Below are 15,462 nucleotides of genomic sequence, written 5' to 3'. Positions count from 1 at the left end.
CCCTGGTGAGAACCTCCCACTCTCTTGCAGGTGCAACTGATGCTTTGAGGGCCCCACATCTGTAACCCCACAGTGCTGAGTCCCCCTCGGCCTGTCCCTGGGGCCCCAGGAGGAGCTTGCTCTCTGCTGCCGGCCACCCCGCCTCGTCTATAATATAATCCTTGTCAACTTGACACAGTCTGTCATCTGCTGTGCTTTGGGTCCCAAGTCTGCCCTGGAGTGGGTGGGATTGCAGGAGAGAGCAGGGTGGTCAGGCCTGGGTCAGTCCAGACCTGGGACGGAGGCACAGCCTCAGACTGTGACTTGTAGTCAGGTGTGCGCAGACACCCACAGGAAGACAAGCCCGCAGCGTGGAGGGCTCTGCTCATTGCCAAACATTCAAATGCTTCCTACCCTTCTTGGTAAATAGCTCGTCTCTGAGCTGTGCCAGCTCCCAGGGATCTCCACACCCTCCTAATTCAGGCCTGACAACTAGGGGCCTTCTAGGACCCTGTGGGGTGGGGTGGGGACGATGGAGTGATCTGGTAGAGTCAAGGCCCTTGGATAATTAAATGCTTTTTTTGTTTATATTGGTGGCACTAGGGTTTGAACTTAGGACTTCACAATTGCAAAGCAGGCGCTCTGCTGCTTGAACCACTCTTCCAAACAATTTTGCTCCCGTTATTTTATTATTATTTTGCGGCACTGGATCTTGAACTCAGGGCCTACACCTTGAGCCACTCCACCAGCTCCCCCTTTTATTTGTGATGGGTGTTTCCAAGATAGGGTCTCAAGAACTATTTGCCCTGGCTGGCTTTGAATTTTGATCTTCCTGATCTCAACCTCATGAGTAGCTAGGATTACAGGCATGAGCCGCTAGGATTACAGGCATGAGCCACTGGGGCCTGACTTGCTCTGGTTAATTTGGAGATGAGGTCTCTCCAACTATTTGCTTGGGCTGGCCTTGAACTTTGATTCTCTTGATCTCAGTTTCCCAAGTAGCTAGGATTTCAGGCATGAGCCACCAGTGCCTGGCTGTTAAGTACTTTGAATTCCCTCCCTCAACACATAGAGGACACTTCAGTTCAAATTTGCATGTTTCTGTTCAAGCCTCAATCCCTCCCAACTCCCACTCTGTCCACAGAGATTGGGGCTCTTGATGGATAGCTGGCTTTGAGGACTCAAAAGAGACAGAAGGGTCTTGGGAGAACAGGGGAGTACAAGTCTTGGCGAATGTACTAGGGATCGTTGGAGGCAGGAAGGGGATTTGGGGAGATTCTGAGAGTTAAGGGACAAGGAAGAAGAAATAAGTGGAGATGCCAAGAGGGCATACACTAGGGGAGGGGCGAAAAGATGAGCTGTCAGTCTGGGCATGGTGGTACATATCTGTAATCCAGGCTACTCAGCAGGCAAAGGTAAGAGAATTGAGGTCCAAGGCCAGCCCAGGCAAAAGCTCAAGACCCTATCTGAGAAACAAAACTAAAAGCAAAAAAGGGCTGGGAGAGGGGCATGACTCAAGTGGAAGAGCCCTTGCCTAGTATGTGAGGTCCTGGGTTCAAACCCTAGCACCACACTAAAAAAAAAAAAAAAACACTCAAGTTTGGTTGGAAAAGTGCAGGGGTTGTGAAGCTCACTCAGCTAAGATTTATTGAGTGTCTACTATGTGACAAGCAGTGAATTTGCAAGGAGTGGCCCCTGCACTCCTGAAGCTGAGATATTCAGGGCTGTGTGAAGATGTGTGCAAAGAAAGGGCCAGCAGATATTAAGGCACCTGGGAGGTGGCAACAGCTCTGAAGTCACAGAGCTGACATGGAAGCCAAGGTTGATGTCAAGGACAGAGAGAGGTCAGGGCCAGGGAAGTGCTAAGGATGCTAGAAATGCCAGGGGACAGAGAGGTGCCCAAGGGGACCTCCAAAGGTCAGGGAGGGAACATGGAGTCAGGGATGGCTCAGAGAGGCCCCAAGGCAGACTGTCACTCCCTGAGTTGCACAGACACGGAGGAGTCAGTCACCCTCGTCCTCCGCAGGCCCCCAGGCTCCATGCGGTTCTTGGCCTTGTGCAGGAAGTGGACAAAACGCAGGCCAGGGCCGTACTGGTGGAAGACGTGTGACACCTGTCGCACAAGGAGGAAGTCCTTAGGAGGGCCCCACCACCCTGGGGTCCTCCTTCCTCCCTCTGTGAGACCAAACAACACCTGTCTGGGTTGGGGGCCCTGACAGCACGTCTCACCTGGACCCAGCGCCCCGGGGGGCCTCGCCCAGAGGTCCGGGGTGCCAAATGGTGCTGAGCAATGACCGTGCGACGGTCAGCCGCCAGCAGCCAGACGTGCAGCTCATAGACACACTCGTCCAGTCGGCTGTCCTCGAACCTGGAGGTGGGGTCCAGGCCTTCACTGTCACCGAAGTCACAACATCCCAGTCCCAACCAGTCCTCATTCAACAAACACATGCGCCCTGCACCCAGGCTCAGAGCCCCCGGGAGCTGGGTGGGGCTGGTCACCTGCCAATGACCTTGACCGCCCCAGGCCTTGTCCTCAGGGGGTCCAGAGTCCAATGAGGGGCAGACATGTCACCTGCAGTGGCAGGGGAGGCACAGGCAGAAGGGGGGAAATGGGGGAAGCCAGCTGGGGTGCTACCGACTCCTTAAAATAAGGAGGAATGAATCTGGAGAATAACAGAGAGGCCAGGCATCCAAAGAAGGGACAACCTGGGCAAAACCTGGCAGTTCAACCCCTTAACTAGGCAGAGGTGTGGGCGGGGCTAGAGATCGGAGCGGGCCAGAGATTGGGTTGGGGAGAGATGTGGGCGGGGCCAGAGGTGTGGGCGTGACCAGATTGGGTGGGGTCAGAGGTGTGGGCGAGGGTCAGAGGTTGGGTGGGGATTGAGATGTGGGCGTGTCCAGACAGTTGGGCGTGGTCAGATTTGTGGGCGGGCCAGGCCTGCAGCGGCTGCCCATCTTTGCCAGGAGCTCAGGACCCAAGACCGCAAGGCGCGGGCGGCTTGTGCTCTGGGCAGCCTCTGGTTGACCAAGGTCAAGCTGTGGGGCAGGGCACGCACCAGTCCATGACGGTGACATTGGGCTGCTCGTCATCCAGCAGCTCCTCCCACAGGCCTTCGGCTAGGAGGTTCACGCACTGCTGTTTCACTGTCCAGCTGCAGAAAGAAGGCAGAGACAAGGGGTCTGTGATTCTGAGACCTCCCGGGGAGCAGGAGACCTGGTCACAGGGCTCTGAGGGACAGCAGCTGCACCTCCAACACGGGTGCTGCTGCTCCCTGGGTGCCTGACATCTCAGCTCCATGAGCCTTTCAGAGGATGATGTACTCGAATGGGGAACAGATTGGGAAACTGAGGCTGAAGATAAAGACTCGCCCAGTGTCAAGCAGCAAAGACGTGACAGCCAGGATCCAAACCAGGGCGTATGTGATTGTGAGGCACTGAATTACAGCCTCTGGTTCAGGGCACAGAAGCAGGCCTGGGTTTCTTGGAGAACGTATGGGGGCCCTCCCCGGAAAGAGGTCAAGAATAATCAGGATAGGTGCTATTTACTGAATACTTTCTATGTGCCTCTATGCTGGGTGTTTTGCAAGCAGGACAGAAAATGGAGGCCCAGAGAGACCAAGCCAGTTTCTGGAAAGCCCCACAGCAAAGAAGGCGGGAGGAAGGGGTGAATGGCAGAGCGCCCGGGCCCTGCGCTCACCTGAGGTTTCCCTGGAGCTTCTCAGATCCAATGTACCATCCTCGGAAATTGCCTGGCGGTGGAGGATCGAAGCGTTAGAACCTGATTCTTCCTGGGGGACCCCCACCCTGTGGTCCCCAGCACTTACCCAGAGCCTCCAGGGGTTGCTGGGTGGGAGCTGTTGGGGGAGCTGGCTGGTAAATATTGATGCCTGAAACCACAGGTGAGCAGGGCCTCAGGCCAGCGCCTAGGTCTCCTCCCCTTCCCCCACCCGGGGCTACACTGGAAGGGCAGGACCTGAGCCAGGCCAGACCAGCCTGGCAGGGATGGGTGAGTCAGCCCGGGGGAGAAGAATGAAGCCAGGAAGAGGGGCAAAGAACCCAGGGAAACATCAGAGAAGAGAGAGCCAGAGATAGAGGGTGAGATAAAGAGAGGAGAGATGATAAGACGTAGAGACAGGTAGTTGCAGGGAAACTGAGGCACGGTGACAGAAAGGGAGGCAGAGAGGGATGCAGAGAATGGAGGAGGCAGACGAGGAAACCGGTCCGCACCCTCGGGGTTGGGCGAGCGCAGCAGGTTGCGGTAGAGCGGCCGCCGCAGGAGCAGCAGCTTCCAGGTGAGGCGCGGGGGCAGCTCCAGGCCCCCGCCCAGCGGCCCCCACTCCTCCAGCAGCAGCTGCCGGGCGTGGGCCTCGGACGGCGGCTCCGATTGCAGGGGCTCGGGAGGCTCCGGGGTAGCAGGAGACGGCGGCGACGGCGGGGCTGGCGGCGACGGGGGCAGCGGGGGCGGCAGCTCCGGTCCGTCGCCCTTCATCCCGCCACCCAGCGCGTCTGCCTCCCGCACCTTCTCCATCCCGCAGGTCCAGGCAACTGAGTCCCGGTTCTGCAGCGATCCGGGTTAACTGGGGCAGGAGGGGGCGGGGCGGCCCAGCCAGCGTCTAAGAGAGGGGTGTGTTGGGGGAAGGGCCTGGGCTCTGGGGCCTCCCACCTCCCACTAGGAGTCCTGAGCCCCACCAGACACAGCAGCTCAGTCCAGTTCCCCCAGCCTCCTCCCCCAGACCCAGAAGTCCAGGACCCCAGCCTCCTCCATCAGACCCGGGGGTCCAGGCCCCAGCCTCCTCCCCCACACTCAGGAGTCCAGGACCCCAGCCTCCTCCCCCAGACCCAGAAGTCCAGGACCCCAGCCTCCTCCCCCAGACCCGGGGTCCAGGCCCCAGCCTCCTCTCCCACACTCAGAAGTCCAGGACCCCAGCCTCCTCCCCCATCAGACCCCGGGGTCCAGACCCCAGCCTCCTCCATCAGACCTAGAAGTCCAGGACCCCAGCCTCCTCCATCAGACCCGGGGATCCAGACCCCAGCCTTCTCCCTCAGACCCAGGGGTCCAGGACCCCAGCCTCCTCCATCAGACCTGGGGGTCCAGACCCCAGCCTCCTCCCCCACACCCAGGAGTCCAGGACCCCGCCTCCTCCCCCACACCCAGGAGTCCAGGACCCCAGCCTCCTCCCCCACACCCAGGAGTCCAGGACCCCAGCCTCCTCCCTCAGACCCAGGAATCCAAGCCCCAGCCTCCTCCCTCAGACCCAGGGGTCCAGGCCTCATCTCCTCTTCACTCAAACCCAGGAATCCAGGACCCCAGCCTCCTCCATCAGACCCAGGGGTCCAGACCCCACCCCTCCTGCTTCCCACACAGCCTGTCCCAGTTTCCCAGGGCCAGCTGAGGACCCATGCAGTGGCCTGGGATGGTGGTGTGACAAATGACTTAATGCCAGGGCTCTGTGTCTCTAATGAGGCCTGTGGTTTTGTTAAGATGGGGCAGGGCAGAATTAAGAGGTTAATTAATTAAGACCCTCCTTCTTCCCCCCTCACTCTGGAGCGGGTTGTGGGGTTCAGTCTTCGCCACTTCCTCATCTGCCTTCCCTCACCTGGGACACACCCTGGGCACGGACATTTCTGTCCTGGAAAACAAGGTGGGGAGAGCAGAGAGAGCCCAGGAAGGAGAAGGGGGGAGCCACAGAGGTGGGGGACCCCAGGGTGGCCTGGAGGAAGTGGACTCCAACTGGGTTTTCTGGGTGTCTACGCCCCTTCCTGCTTCCTCCCTCAGAGGTCATGGGGAGTCTGGAGGGAGGGACGGGTTCATGGTGGAGGCAAGAGGCTGGGGTGTGGGGGAACCAGTAAAGCCAGATACCCCTGGCCACTTCCTGCCAGTGGCCACATCCCACAGCTGGCCAAGGCCAGCCCAGAGTTGCTCAGCGGTGACCCATAGCAGAAGTCACGGAGCATTCTGCTTGCCAGGCGATGCTCTGAGGGATCTCGGTTCACTGCATTCCCCCAACAAGGAGGGGGAGTGGGCCAGGCACAGTGACACACTTCTGTAATCTCAGCACTTGGGAGGCCGAGGCAGGAGGACTTCAAGTTCCAGGCCAGGCTAGCAAGACCCTGCCTCAAAAAGCAAAGAAAAGTCAGGTTGGCGGAGTGGCTCAAGTGGTAGAGCACCTGCCTAGCAAGCGTGAGGTTTGGGTTCAAACCCCAGTGCCACCAGAAAAAAATAAATAAAAGAATGTACTAAGAAGCTGGTAAGCAGTTCACACAGGTCACAGGTAAAATGACCGAAGGTTTCCTGGCTCCCCTTCGTTTCCATGGCACTTCCTGCCCCACATTCCCCTGACACACGAGCTGGGACTGTCACAGACACTGAGGAGCAGAACTTACACTCCAGTGACATTGATCATGTAATTGAGGCTGCCTGCACACCAGGTGTTGCTCCCAGATGTGATGGGGCAATTCCCTCATCTGCACCTCCACCCCAGGACGGAGGCACAGAGAGGTCTAGTAACTCACCTGAGGCCGCACAGCTGGAACGGGGTGAGTTGGAGACAGTCCCACAGAGAATCTCAGATGAGGTGCACAGGGACACAGAGTCACAGAGTCACACAGACTTGATTGTCTTGAACTCATTCAACCCAAGAACAACTGTGCAGGAAATGAAACTGGCAATGGCACCTCCAGGTTAGGGTCAGGGAACTGAGGCAGGAGAGGTGACATGACCGGCCCTGACAGAGTTGAGAAGTCACTGGAGATCTGGGGGCTGGGAGGGAAGAGGAGGGGCAAACCAACCAATGCCGCATCAGGCGTAATCCTGCCGAACACGGAAGTCCCAAGCAGATTTTCAGAAAAACACGAGCTGAGCCCATGGCACACCCATGACCAGAGACTCTCCCCGGGCCACCGCAATGCACAGCTCACACCCCGCTGCCCTCCCGCCCTGCCTCAGCCCTGTCATCGATGATGATGGCAGTGGTGATGGTGGTGATGAAGAGGAGGAGGAGGACAAGGGAGGAGTGTTTGGCAGAATCCAGGACAGGGAGTGGCCAGGAGCCACAAGTGACAGAAGGAAGCACATCTGAGAGTCTACTGATGCTTCCTTTTGAGATAGGGTCTCACTGTGCAGCCCAGGCTGGCCTGAACTCATGAACCTTCCTTCCTCAGCCCCCCAAGTGCTGGGATTACAGGCTTGCACCACCACACCTGGCCAAAGGCACTGAGAAATTTTTGTTTTGTTTTATTTTGTGTTGGTGCTGAGGATCCAGCCCACAGCCTCATCTGAGACATTAGGACTTTTGCTTGTGATATTCTCTCCACCTGGGATACCCGTCCTTCCCACCTGTGTCCCCACATTTAGTGGTTTCCAAATTTTGGGCCATGTCCAGTCCACCAGGGAGTTTAATAAAAAGTTGGACTCGCCAGGTACCAGTGGCTCACACCTGTAATCCCAGCTACTCAGGAGGCAGAGATCAGGAGGATCAGGGTTCAAAGCCAGCCCGGGCAAATAGTTTGTGAGACCCTATCTCAAAAAAACCCATCACAAAAAGGGCTTAAGGTATAGGCCCTGAGTTCAAGCCCCAGTACTGAAAAAACAAACAAAAAACCTCCTCTAACTGTATATTTTAAGTGGGTAAATTTTATGATATGTAAATTATACCTTGATAAGAAACAAAAAGAATGCAGCAATTTTCTCTACCTTCTAATGAGGCAATATATCTAAAATTTAGAAGTGAAAAAAACAAAAGCAAAAAAACCAAGGTATAGAACAGTGGGACTCAGGGTTGGGAGTGGTGGTACACACCTATACTCCCAGCTACTCAGGAGGTGGAGGTAGGAAAATCCTGGTTCACCAGTCCCAGGCAGAAATTGAGACCCTGGACTGGTGGAGTAGCTCAAGTGGTAAGTGCCTGTCTCAGCAAGCATGAGGCCCTGAGTTCAAACTCCAGTCATGCCGAAAATAGATAATATATAAAAATACAAATATTCAAAAACATATATAAATTACAAAATAAATATAAACAAAGGAAGGATTTGTCAGGCTGTTGGAAGGGGACCTGTGCTGGCATTCCGTTACTATGACAACTACCTGAAAACAATCAAGTTTGAAGCAGGACACCATGGCTCATGCCTGTGATCCCAGCTACTCTAGAGGCTAAGATCAGGAGGATTGCAGTTCAAGGCTAGCCTGGGAAAAATATCACAAGACCCCATCTCAACAGGAAAACCTGGATGTTATGGTGCACGCCTGGCATCCCAGCTATGGTGGGAAGCATAAATAGGAAGATTAAGGTTTAGGCAAAATAGACTGGTGGCGTGGCTCAAGTGGTAGAGCACCTGTCTAGCAAGCGTGCAGCTCTGAGTTCAAATCCCATTGCCAAAGAAATAAAAAGTAGTCTCAGTGACCAACACCTGCACAATGGGGTGTAACAGTGAATGATCACACAGGGTCCCTGTCCCAAGGCCTTGCAGGCTGGAGGGGAAAGGGATGGAATCAAAAAGTCAATGAGTCGTATCAGGACAGTTGTCACTGAGCATCCACCAGGGTCCCTAGCTTAGCTGCTACCTGCAGAGACCTTTTTTTTTTCTAAATAAAATACTATGGCCAGGTTCCAAGGATTAGGATACATCTTTTGGGGGCCACTGTCTGCCCACTACAGATAGGGACCCTTAAGGGGATGGGGACATGCCTTGGGGAGGCAGGAGGGTGGGTCAGTCCCACAGCTTGGTGACCATCTTCCATAGGTAGGTGGAGAGCAGTCAGGGCCTCCCCGCCTGGAACCTCCCCTCCCATGGTGAGGGCCCTTCTTGCACTCATCATGACATGGCTGAGACCATGGTCTGTCCCCTTGGTCACCATTCAGCTCAGCCTGCCTCACCAGGGCAGGGCAGGGCAGGGCCTGGGCAACTTTGTTTATTGTTTGTCCCCAGCTCAGGGCTGACAGGGACTGTGGCTCTGCTTGCTGGGCAGGGAGGGCCAGGCCAGCCCCACAGCAGGAGGTGGAGACGGTTGTGCAGGGAATAACTGCTCTGCTGAGATACCATTATCATCCCATGAGCCAGCACGTCACAAGGTCCCGTCCTGCTGGAGGCGGTGCACAGGGCTGTCCACACAGGTCCTGGTCCTCCACTGGGTGGCAGGGATTGGGGGGAGACAGGGTGGAGTGGTGCTTGGTGGGGTGGAGGTGGCAGGTCAGTTTCGCCCCGCAGGAGGGACAGAGAGGCGGGGATGAGATGGGGTAGGAAGGGAGAGAGGCAGGAGGAGGGGTTCAGAGAGAGCCAGAACCAGAGAGTCAAAGCTATAAGTAGTATTGTGGCATACGCCTATAATCCCAGCACTCAGGAGGCTGGGGCAGGAGGATAGGGGGTTCAAGTCCAGTCTAGACTATATAGTGAGACCCTGTCACAAACATCATGCACACCCAAAGATAAAGAAAGAGAGAGCAAGGAGAGAGAAACAGAGGGCCAGAAAACAAAAAGAGAGACAGAGATAGAGGCATAGAGACAGAAAGTGACAGTCACAGAGTGGGGTGGGGTTGTCCAGAGAAGGACCCAGAGGGTCTGAGCTACCCAGAAGGCATCTCGCAGGGCAGAGAATAGCTGAGCATCTGGTGACAGCTGAGGAAGTGTCCATATGCTGGACAAATACATGTGCCAAACCCTTGGTGCGTCCATGGCGTCACTGTGGCTTTGTTCAGAACTCCTGAACTGTGGCTTTGTTCGGCTCCCTGGATGTCCAGCCACCACACAGCTTCAGCCAAGCATGGCTCACGTGCTTGAAGGAATACTACACAGCCACTAACAGGAGTGTTAAGCACCAACAGAGAACAACCACCAAGATACATCGATAGGTGGGAAGAAGCAAGCTGTGGAAGGCGGTGCACACAGCTGGACGCTGGTGGTGGCTCACACCTATAAACCTAACTACTTAGAGGCTGAGATCAGGAGGATCATGGTTTGAGGCCAGCCTGGGGAAACAGTTCTCAAGAACCCATCTCCAAAATAACCAGAGCAAAATGGACTGGAGGTGTGGCTCAAGCAGTAGAGCTCTTGCTTTGCAAGTGTGAAGCCCTGAGTTCAAACCCCAGTCCCACCAAAAAAAAAAATGTACATAATGCTAACATTTGCACAAAGCTGAACACATACCTACGTGTGCATGCTGGTACATTATGGTATTTCCTGGGCATGCGCAGTTTTTTGAAAGAAGGCTGCAGAAACTTGTACCAGCGCTGGCTCGCGGAGGGGGTGGGAGAGGAGAGGGTTAGGGAGGGAGGGAGGGAGGGAGAGGGAGTCTGGCTTTTCAGTTTTTTTCCCCTTTTACGTTTTGTGCCCTGGGCTTGAGCTACCTGTTCAAATAATGGAAAAGATTAAACAGTAGAATGAAAGATCCGTGCAGACAAAGGAGTCAGAGACAGAGAGGAGGGGGAGAAGGAGGGAGGGCAGAGGGGGGAGAGGCGATGAGCACTGTGCAACTCAGCGGTCCTCAGACTTCTGAAGGTGACTTTGGTCTCCTGGGGAAGGGCTCTGAGCTGTCCCCAGCCCTGGCTCCTCTCGACCCTGCACCCCCAGAGCACCAGCCCCCCCTTAACATCTGGTTCTTGGGGCCTGGGCCTGCTGGAAAGACCCACTCCCTCTCCTACCCCACCCTAGGGAGGAAAGAGGTTGACATTTTTCTGTCCACACTTGTGGATCAGTGTGGTGGGGTGATTTTGTGCAGGGATGCCAGGACAAATCCCTAAATGCAAATCCTGCCTCTACTGCTTTCTTGCTGGGTGACATCTTTGGTCTTCACTGTCCCTCCCATCTGTGGAATGAGACAAGGAAGGGGCTTCCTGCAAGGGCTGCTGGGAGGGCTGTACCATGTCCTAGCCCCTGGCCCCTATAAGCCAGTGAGAGTTTTCACTTAGTGACATCTGAACTCATAGGTCCCAAGAAGACTTACCTTGGGGGCCACCACTTAACCCACTTCAAGGGTTAAAACTAGGAGTTGGTGGCTCACACAAGAGGTCTCAGCTACTCGGGAGGTGGAGGTAGGAAGATCCCGAGTTCTAGCCCAGTCTGGGCTACATAGTGAGACTCTGTCTCAAAAATATAATAAAAGGGCCAGGCGTGGTGGTGCTCACCTGTGATCACAGCTACAAGGGAGGCATAGGTAGGAGGACTGTGGTCTGAGGTCCAGGCATAACCACAAGACCTGGAGGATGGCCCAAGTGGTAGAGTGCCTGTCTAGCAAGCTTGAGTACTGGGTTTACCCAGTACTCAAAAAAAAAAAAAAAAAAAAAGAAAGAAAGAAAAGAAAAGAAAAAGAAAAAAAGAAAAGAAAAACAGAGTTTTCTCAAAAAAAAAAAATTGAGCAACACAGTGCTCAATTTGGTCAAGGCCACAGCACCCTGTGCTCCACGGGGTTGCACCTGCCACACTTGCAGGGGTCTCACACATGCTTACTGATGTCACCTGCCTGGCCTGCTGTGGGCATTTGCATTGCAATTCCCGGGCCAGTCTGAGGGCCAGCACACGGAATGTCAACGAGGGACCCAAGACTTGGAGCCCAGCTAGGCTGTGACCCCGGGAAAGTTCCTTTCCCTCTGTGGCCCTCACTTTCCATATCTGTGAAATGGGTCTGCCAGATAAGGTTTGCAGGAGGTGGGTGTGAAGTTTGGGGTTCACAATGACTTACTGTGGCAGACGGACTGTGGGGTGGCTCCCCAGGTCTGTTCTCTTCTCAATCGTGGCTGCAGATTAGAATCATCTGCATGGTTCTTATCTTAGTACCCGTGACCAGACACCAGCCCACAACCCTGGAGGCTTTGCATGGCCCCCAATGCCAGTGTCCTCCAAGGCAGGGAGTGTCCTCTCCTGTGGTTCCCGTTCTCCCCCATGCTAATATGTAAATGACTTTTTTTTTTTTTGGCAGTACTGGGGTTTAGGGCTTCACACTTGCTAGGCAAGGTGCTCTACCACTTGAGAACTTTTTTTGTGGTAGGTTTTTCAAGATAGGGTCTCGAGAACTATTTCCGCCCAGGTTGGCTTCAAACCGTGATCCTCCTGATCTCTGCGTCCTGAGTAGCTAGGATTACAGGCGTGAGCCACTGACGCCTGGCCATCTTTCTTTACATGCTCCTTTGGAGTTCTGTTTCAGAAGACCTCAGCCACATGGTCACCAGGTACTTTCCTCTGTCAACTCTTCTGTTAATCACTGTGACAAAATACCTGAGAAAACAACTTAGGGGAGGAACAATATTTTGGGTTATGTTTTCAGTCTGTGGTCACTTGATGTTGCTTCCAGGCCCGTGCGTGGTGAGGCAGAGCACTATAGCATTGCTGGGAAGCAGAGACAGAGAGGAAGGGTCTAGGGACAAAGTACACCCTTGAAAGGTGCCAGCCCCTCCCTGCAGTGACTTACTTCCTCCAGCCGGGCCCCACCTTCTAACAGTCCAGCCAGCTACTAACTCAGATAGATTAGTCTGTTGATGAAGTTGGAGTCTTCAGGATTCAATCACCTCTCAAAAGCCCATGGGGGGACCAAGCTTTTAACACATGCGCCTGCAGGGCACTTTTTTTTTGTTTTGTTTTTTGTTTTTGCAGGACTGGAGTTTGAACACAGGGCCTACAACTTTGATCCACTCCACCAGCCTTTTTTTGTGATGGGTTTTTCCAAGATAGGGTCTTGAGAACTATTTGCTCCAGCTGCCTTTGAACCATGACCCTCCTGATCTCTGCCTCCTGAGTAGCTAGGATTACAGGCGTGAGCCATCAGCACCCGGCTTATTTCATCTTAATTAAAAATTAAATAGTCATATGGTTCCTGACCCATCCTAATAGCACAGGTCCAGGTTACCTTTTTGTTTGGTAGAATTAGGTAAGGACTCCGTTTTCTTTCTCTCCATAAAAGGAGTCAATTTCCCCAGTGATATTACTCAACAATTTCTTTCTTCTTGTTGCTGTTGTTGAGATAGGGCCTCACTAGGTAGCCTAGGCTGGCCTTGAACTCCTGATCCTCCTGCCTCAGTTCCCAAGTGCGGGGATTCCACAAGTGAACCACCATGTCTGCCCGTCTTCATCCTTGTATGGAAGCCCCTGCACACGTCTGGGCTGCCTCTGGGCGCTCTGTCGTCATTTAGTCAGAAGTTAGGTGAAGCCGAGCAAATCCGACGAACTACACAGGGCTAGAGCAGCACAATTTCATTGAATTTTTTTAGACACGGCTGCCCAGAATAAAGACTACATTTCCCAGTGTGCCTTGCCTCTGGACATGGCTATGGGACTAAGCAACCTCTGGGTTGAGTCCTTAAAGGGGAACGCCCTCCTTTCCTGTGTCCCTTGCACATGTGAGAGGCCAGTCTCAGGATGAACAAGGCTGGGATTCAGTGACTCGAAGGGCTGAATCCTCACAGCTTGGTGTTTTGCACAGAGCAATGTTTTGTCTCAGGGATTGCCACAATGGATCAGTCATCAGAATCCTCAGAGGGCTCGTTAAAATACAGATTCCGGCCACTTATGGTGGTGCATGCCAGTAATCCCAGCACTCAGGAGGCTGAGGCAGGAAGATCGTGAGTTTGAGGCCGTCTTGGGCTACATAGTATCACCCTGTCTCAAAAAAACAAAGTCTAGGTATGGTGGGTCATACCTGTAATCCCAGTATGTGGGGGTGGGGGTGGGGGTGTGGGGTGTGGAAATCTGGAGGACCATGATTTGAGGCTACAGGGGCAAAAAGTTAATGAGACCCCAACTCAACAAGCAAGCTGGGCATGGTGGTGGGTTTATGTGATCCCATCTATGTGGAAGGCAGAGGTAGGAAGAGTGTGATCTGAGGTTGGCCCAGGTCAAAAAAAAAAAACCCAAAAACCCAGGATTGGTAGAATGGCTCAAGTGATAAAGTACCTGCCTAGCAAATGTGAGGCCCTGAGTTCAAACCCCAGCACCACCAAGGGAAAAAAAAAAAGTAAGACCTTATCTGAAAACTAACAGAAACAAACAAGGGCTGGGGTAGTAGCTCAGGTAGAGCTGGCAAGGGTGGAGTCCTGAGTTCAAGCCCCAGTATTGCATCCAGATTGCTGGGCCCGTCCAGGTTCTGATTCAGCCTGGGTAGGAGCCAGGTCCTCAGGCCGCTGCTGGGCGGAGAAAGCACTTGGAACCACTGCTCTGACATGTTTTGATCACTCACTTTGGGTCCCAGCCCATCCCCCAACTTGCAGGCGATGCCCCTGCCTCACTGTGGGCGCTCTGGGCCCCAGCACTACCACAGCAAGTAGTAGTGCTGCTGCTGGCTGAGTTCATATTGGTTCCTGGGAGAGGGCCAGGTCCCAGGAACAAAGTGGACAAAGTGGGTCCCCAGCAAGGAAGTGAGACCGTAACCAGTCTGTAGAGCAAGGCTGTGGCGGGAAGCCAGGAGAGGCCTGGGGTAGCAGCATGGACCCTTTCGGCCCCTCCAGTCACAGGGGTGGCAGCAGCCAGCTGCCTCCACTGATCAATGAGTGCCCAGCATTCTTGAGCCCCTCCAGCCTTCCCTTCCCCCCCAAAAAAAAATGGGCAGTGGCTGTCCCATGGGGTCTCTAGGGCACAGGTGACAGTGGTAGAAGGCAAAGCAGTGGGAGGACAGGCCTCCAGGAGCAGCTCCTGCTGGGCCACCCACAACCATTCCTTCCAACTGCAGCGACAGTGTCTGAAGGTGCTGGACACGTGTGCACAGGCAACACCTCCTGTTAGGTAATTTCTTTACCTGAAGTGGGTGAGCCCAGCAAGACCACAGGGCACTCTGGTGGTCAGCCATGGGGCTCTGGAATGTTCTGCTGCTTACCGCTACCTGGTTTTGGGTCCCCGTCACACCAGCTCCTAATGAGTGGGGTGGTGTTATGCTGGCCCTATTTTCTGGAACTTAAACAGGGTAGGAATCACCTGCTCTTTCAATGTTTGGTAATCTCACTTGTTGGTGTTTAAACCTCCAGCTTTTCTTGGGGGGCAGTACTGGAATTTGAACTCGGGGCCTTGCTTGAGCTAGGCAGGGGCTCTACCACTTGGGCCACAACCCAGCCCTGTTTGCTTTATTTTTCAGATAGGCTCTCAGGTTTTTGCCTGGGGCCAGCCTCAGACCGTCATCTTCCAATTTCTGCTTCCCAAGTCTCTGTGATTACAGGTATGTGCCACCATCTCCAACAAGCCTAAGCTTTTTTTTTTTCTTCTTCTTCTTTGTCAGTTCTGGCCTCTTTCTTTCCAGAGCATGTGCACTTTACCTAGTTCTTGAACATACTCCCATAAGCGTTGTGTGATGTCTGAGTCCTTGACCATTCACGAGGCACTTGTCACGGCTCTACCCACGTGCCCTGACTCTAAGGAGGCCAAGACTGCTGAGTGAGGGCCCCATGGCAGTGGAGGAGAGGCTATGTGGACTGACCCGAGCCTCTGCCCTCACTCAGGAACAGGTCCTGGTACCAGGCGCAGTCAGCCCTGGAGGTGCAGCTCTGCCCGAGCTGGGGGAGGATGCAAGGTCAC

At 54.3% G+C, this 15,462-nt stretch overlaps 1 protein-coding gene across 1 annotated transcript; it reads right to left on the bottom strand.

Annotated features, from left to right (window-relative positions):
* Positions 1–649: 649 nt before the first annotated feature.
* On the bottom strand, positions 650–4,671 carry Nccrp1 (NCCRP1, F-box associated domain containing). Its single transcript, XM_020156963.2, has 6 exons — positions 4,207–4,671; positions 3,804–3,866; positions 3,677–3,728; positions 3,036–3,131; positions 2,209–2,347; positions 650–2,092 (listed from the first exon to the last, which is right to left on the bottom strand). The coding sequence occupies exons 1-6, from the start codon at positions 4,505–4,507 to the stop codon at positions 1,952–1,954; spliced, it is 792 nt and encodes a 263-aa protein (XP_020012552.1). The 5' UTR covers positions 4,508–4,671; the 3' UTR covers positions 650–1,951.
* Positions 4,672–15,462: the final 10,791 nt, after the last annotated feature.

Source organism: Castor canadensis, chromosome 16 (genome assembly GCF_047511655.1).
Source record: "Castor canadensis chromosome 16, mCasCan1.hap1v2, whole genome shotgun sequence".
In the NCBI taxonomy this organism is placed as follows: domain Eukaryota; kingdom Metazoa; phylum Chordata; class Mammalia; order Rodentia; family Castoridae; genus Castor; species Castor canadensis.
Note: the sequence above shows the minus strand (reverse complement) of the source record. Positions and strands in the feature narration are given on the sequence as shown.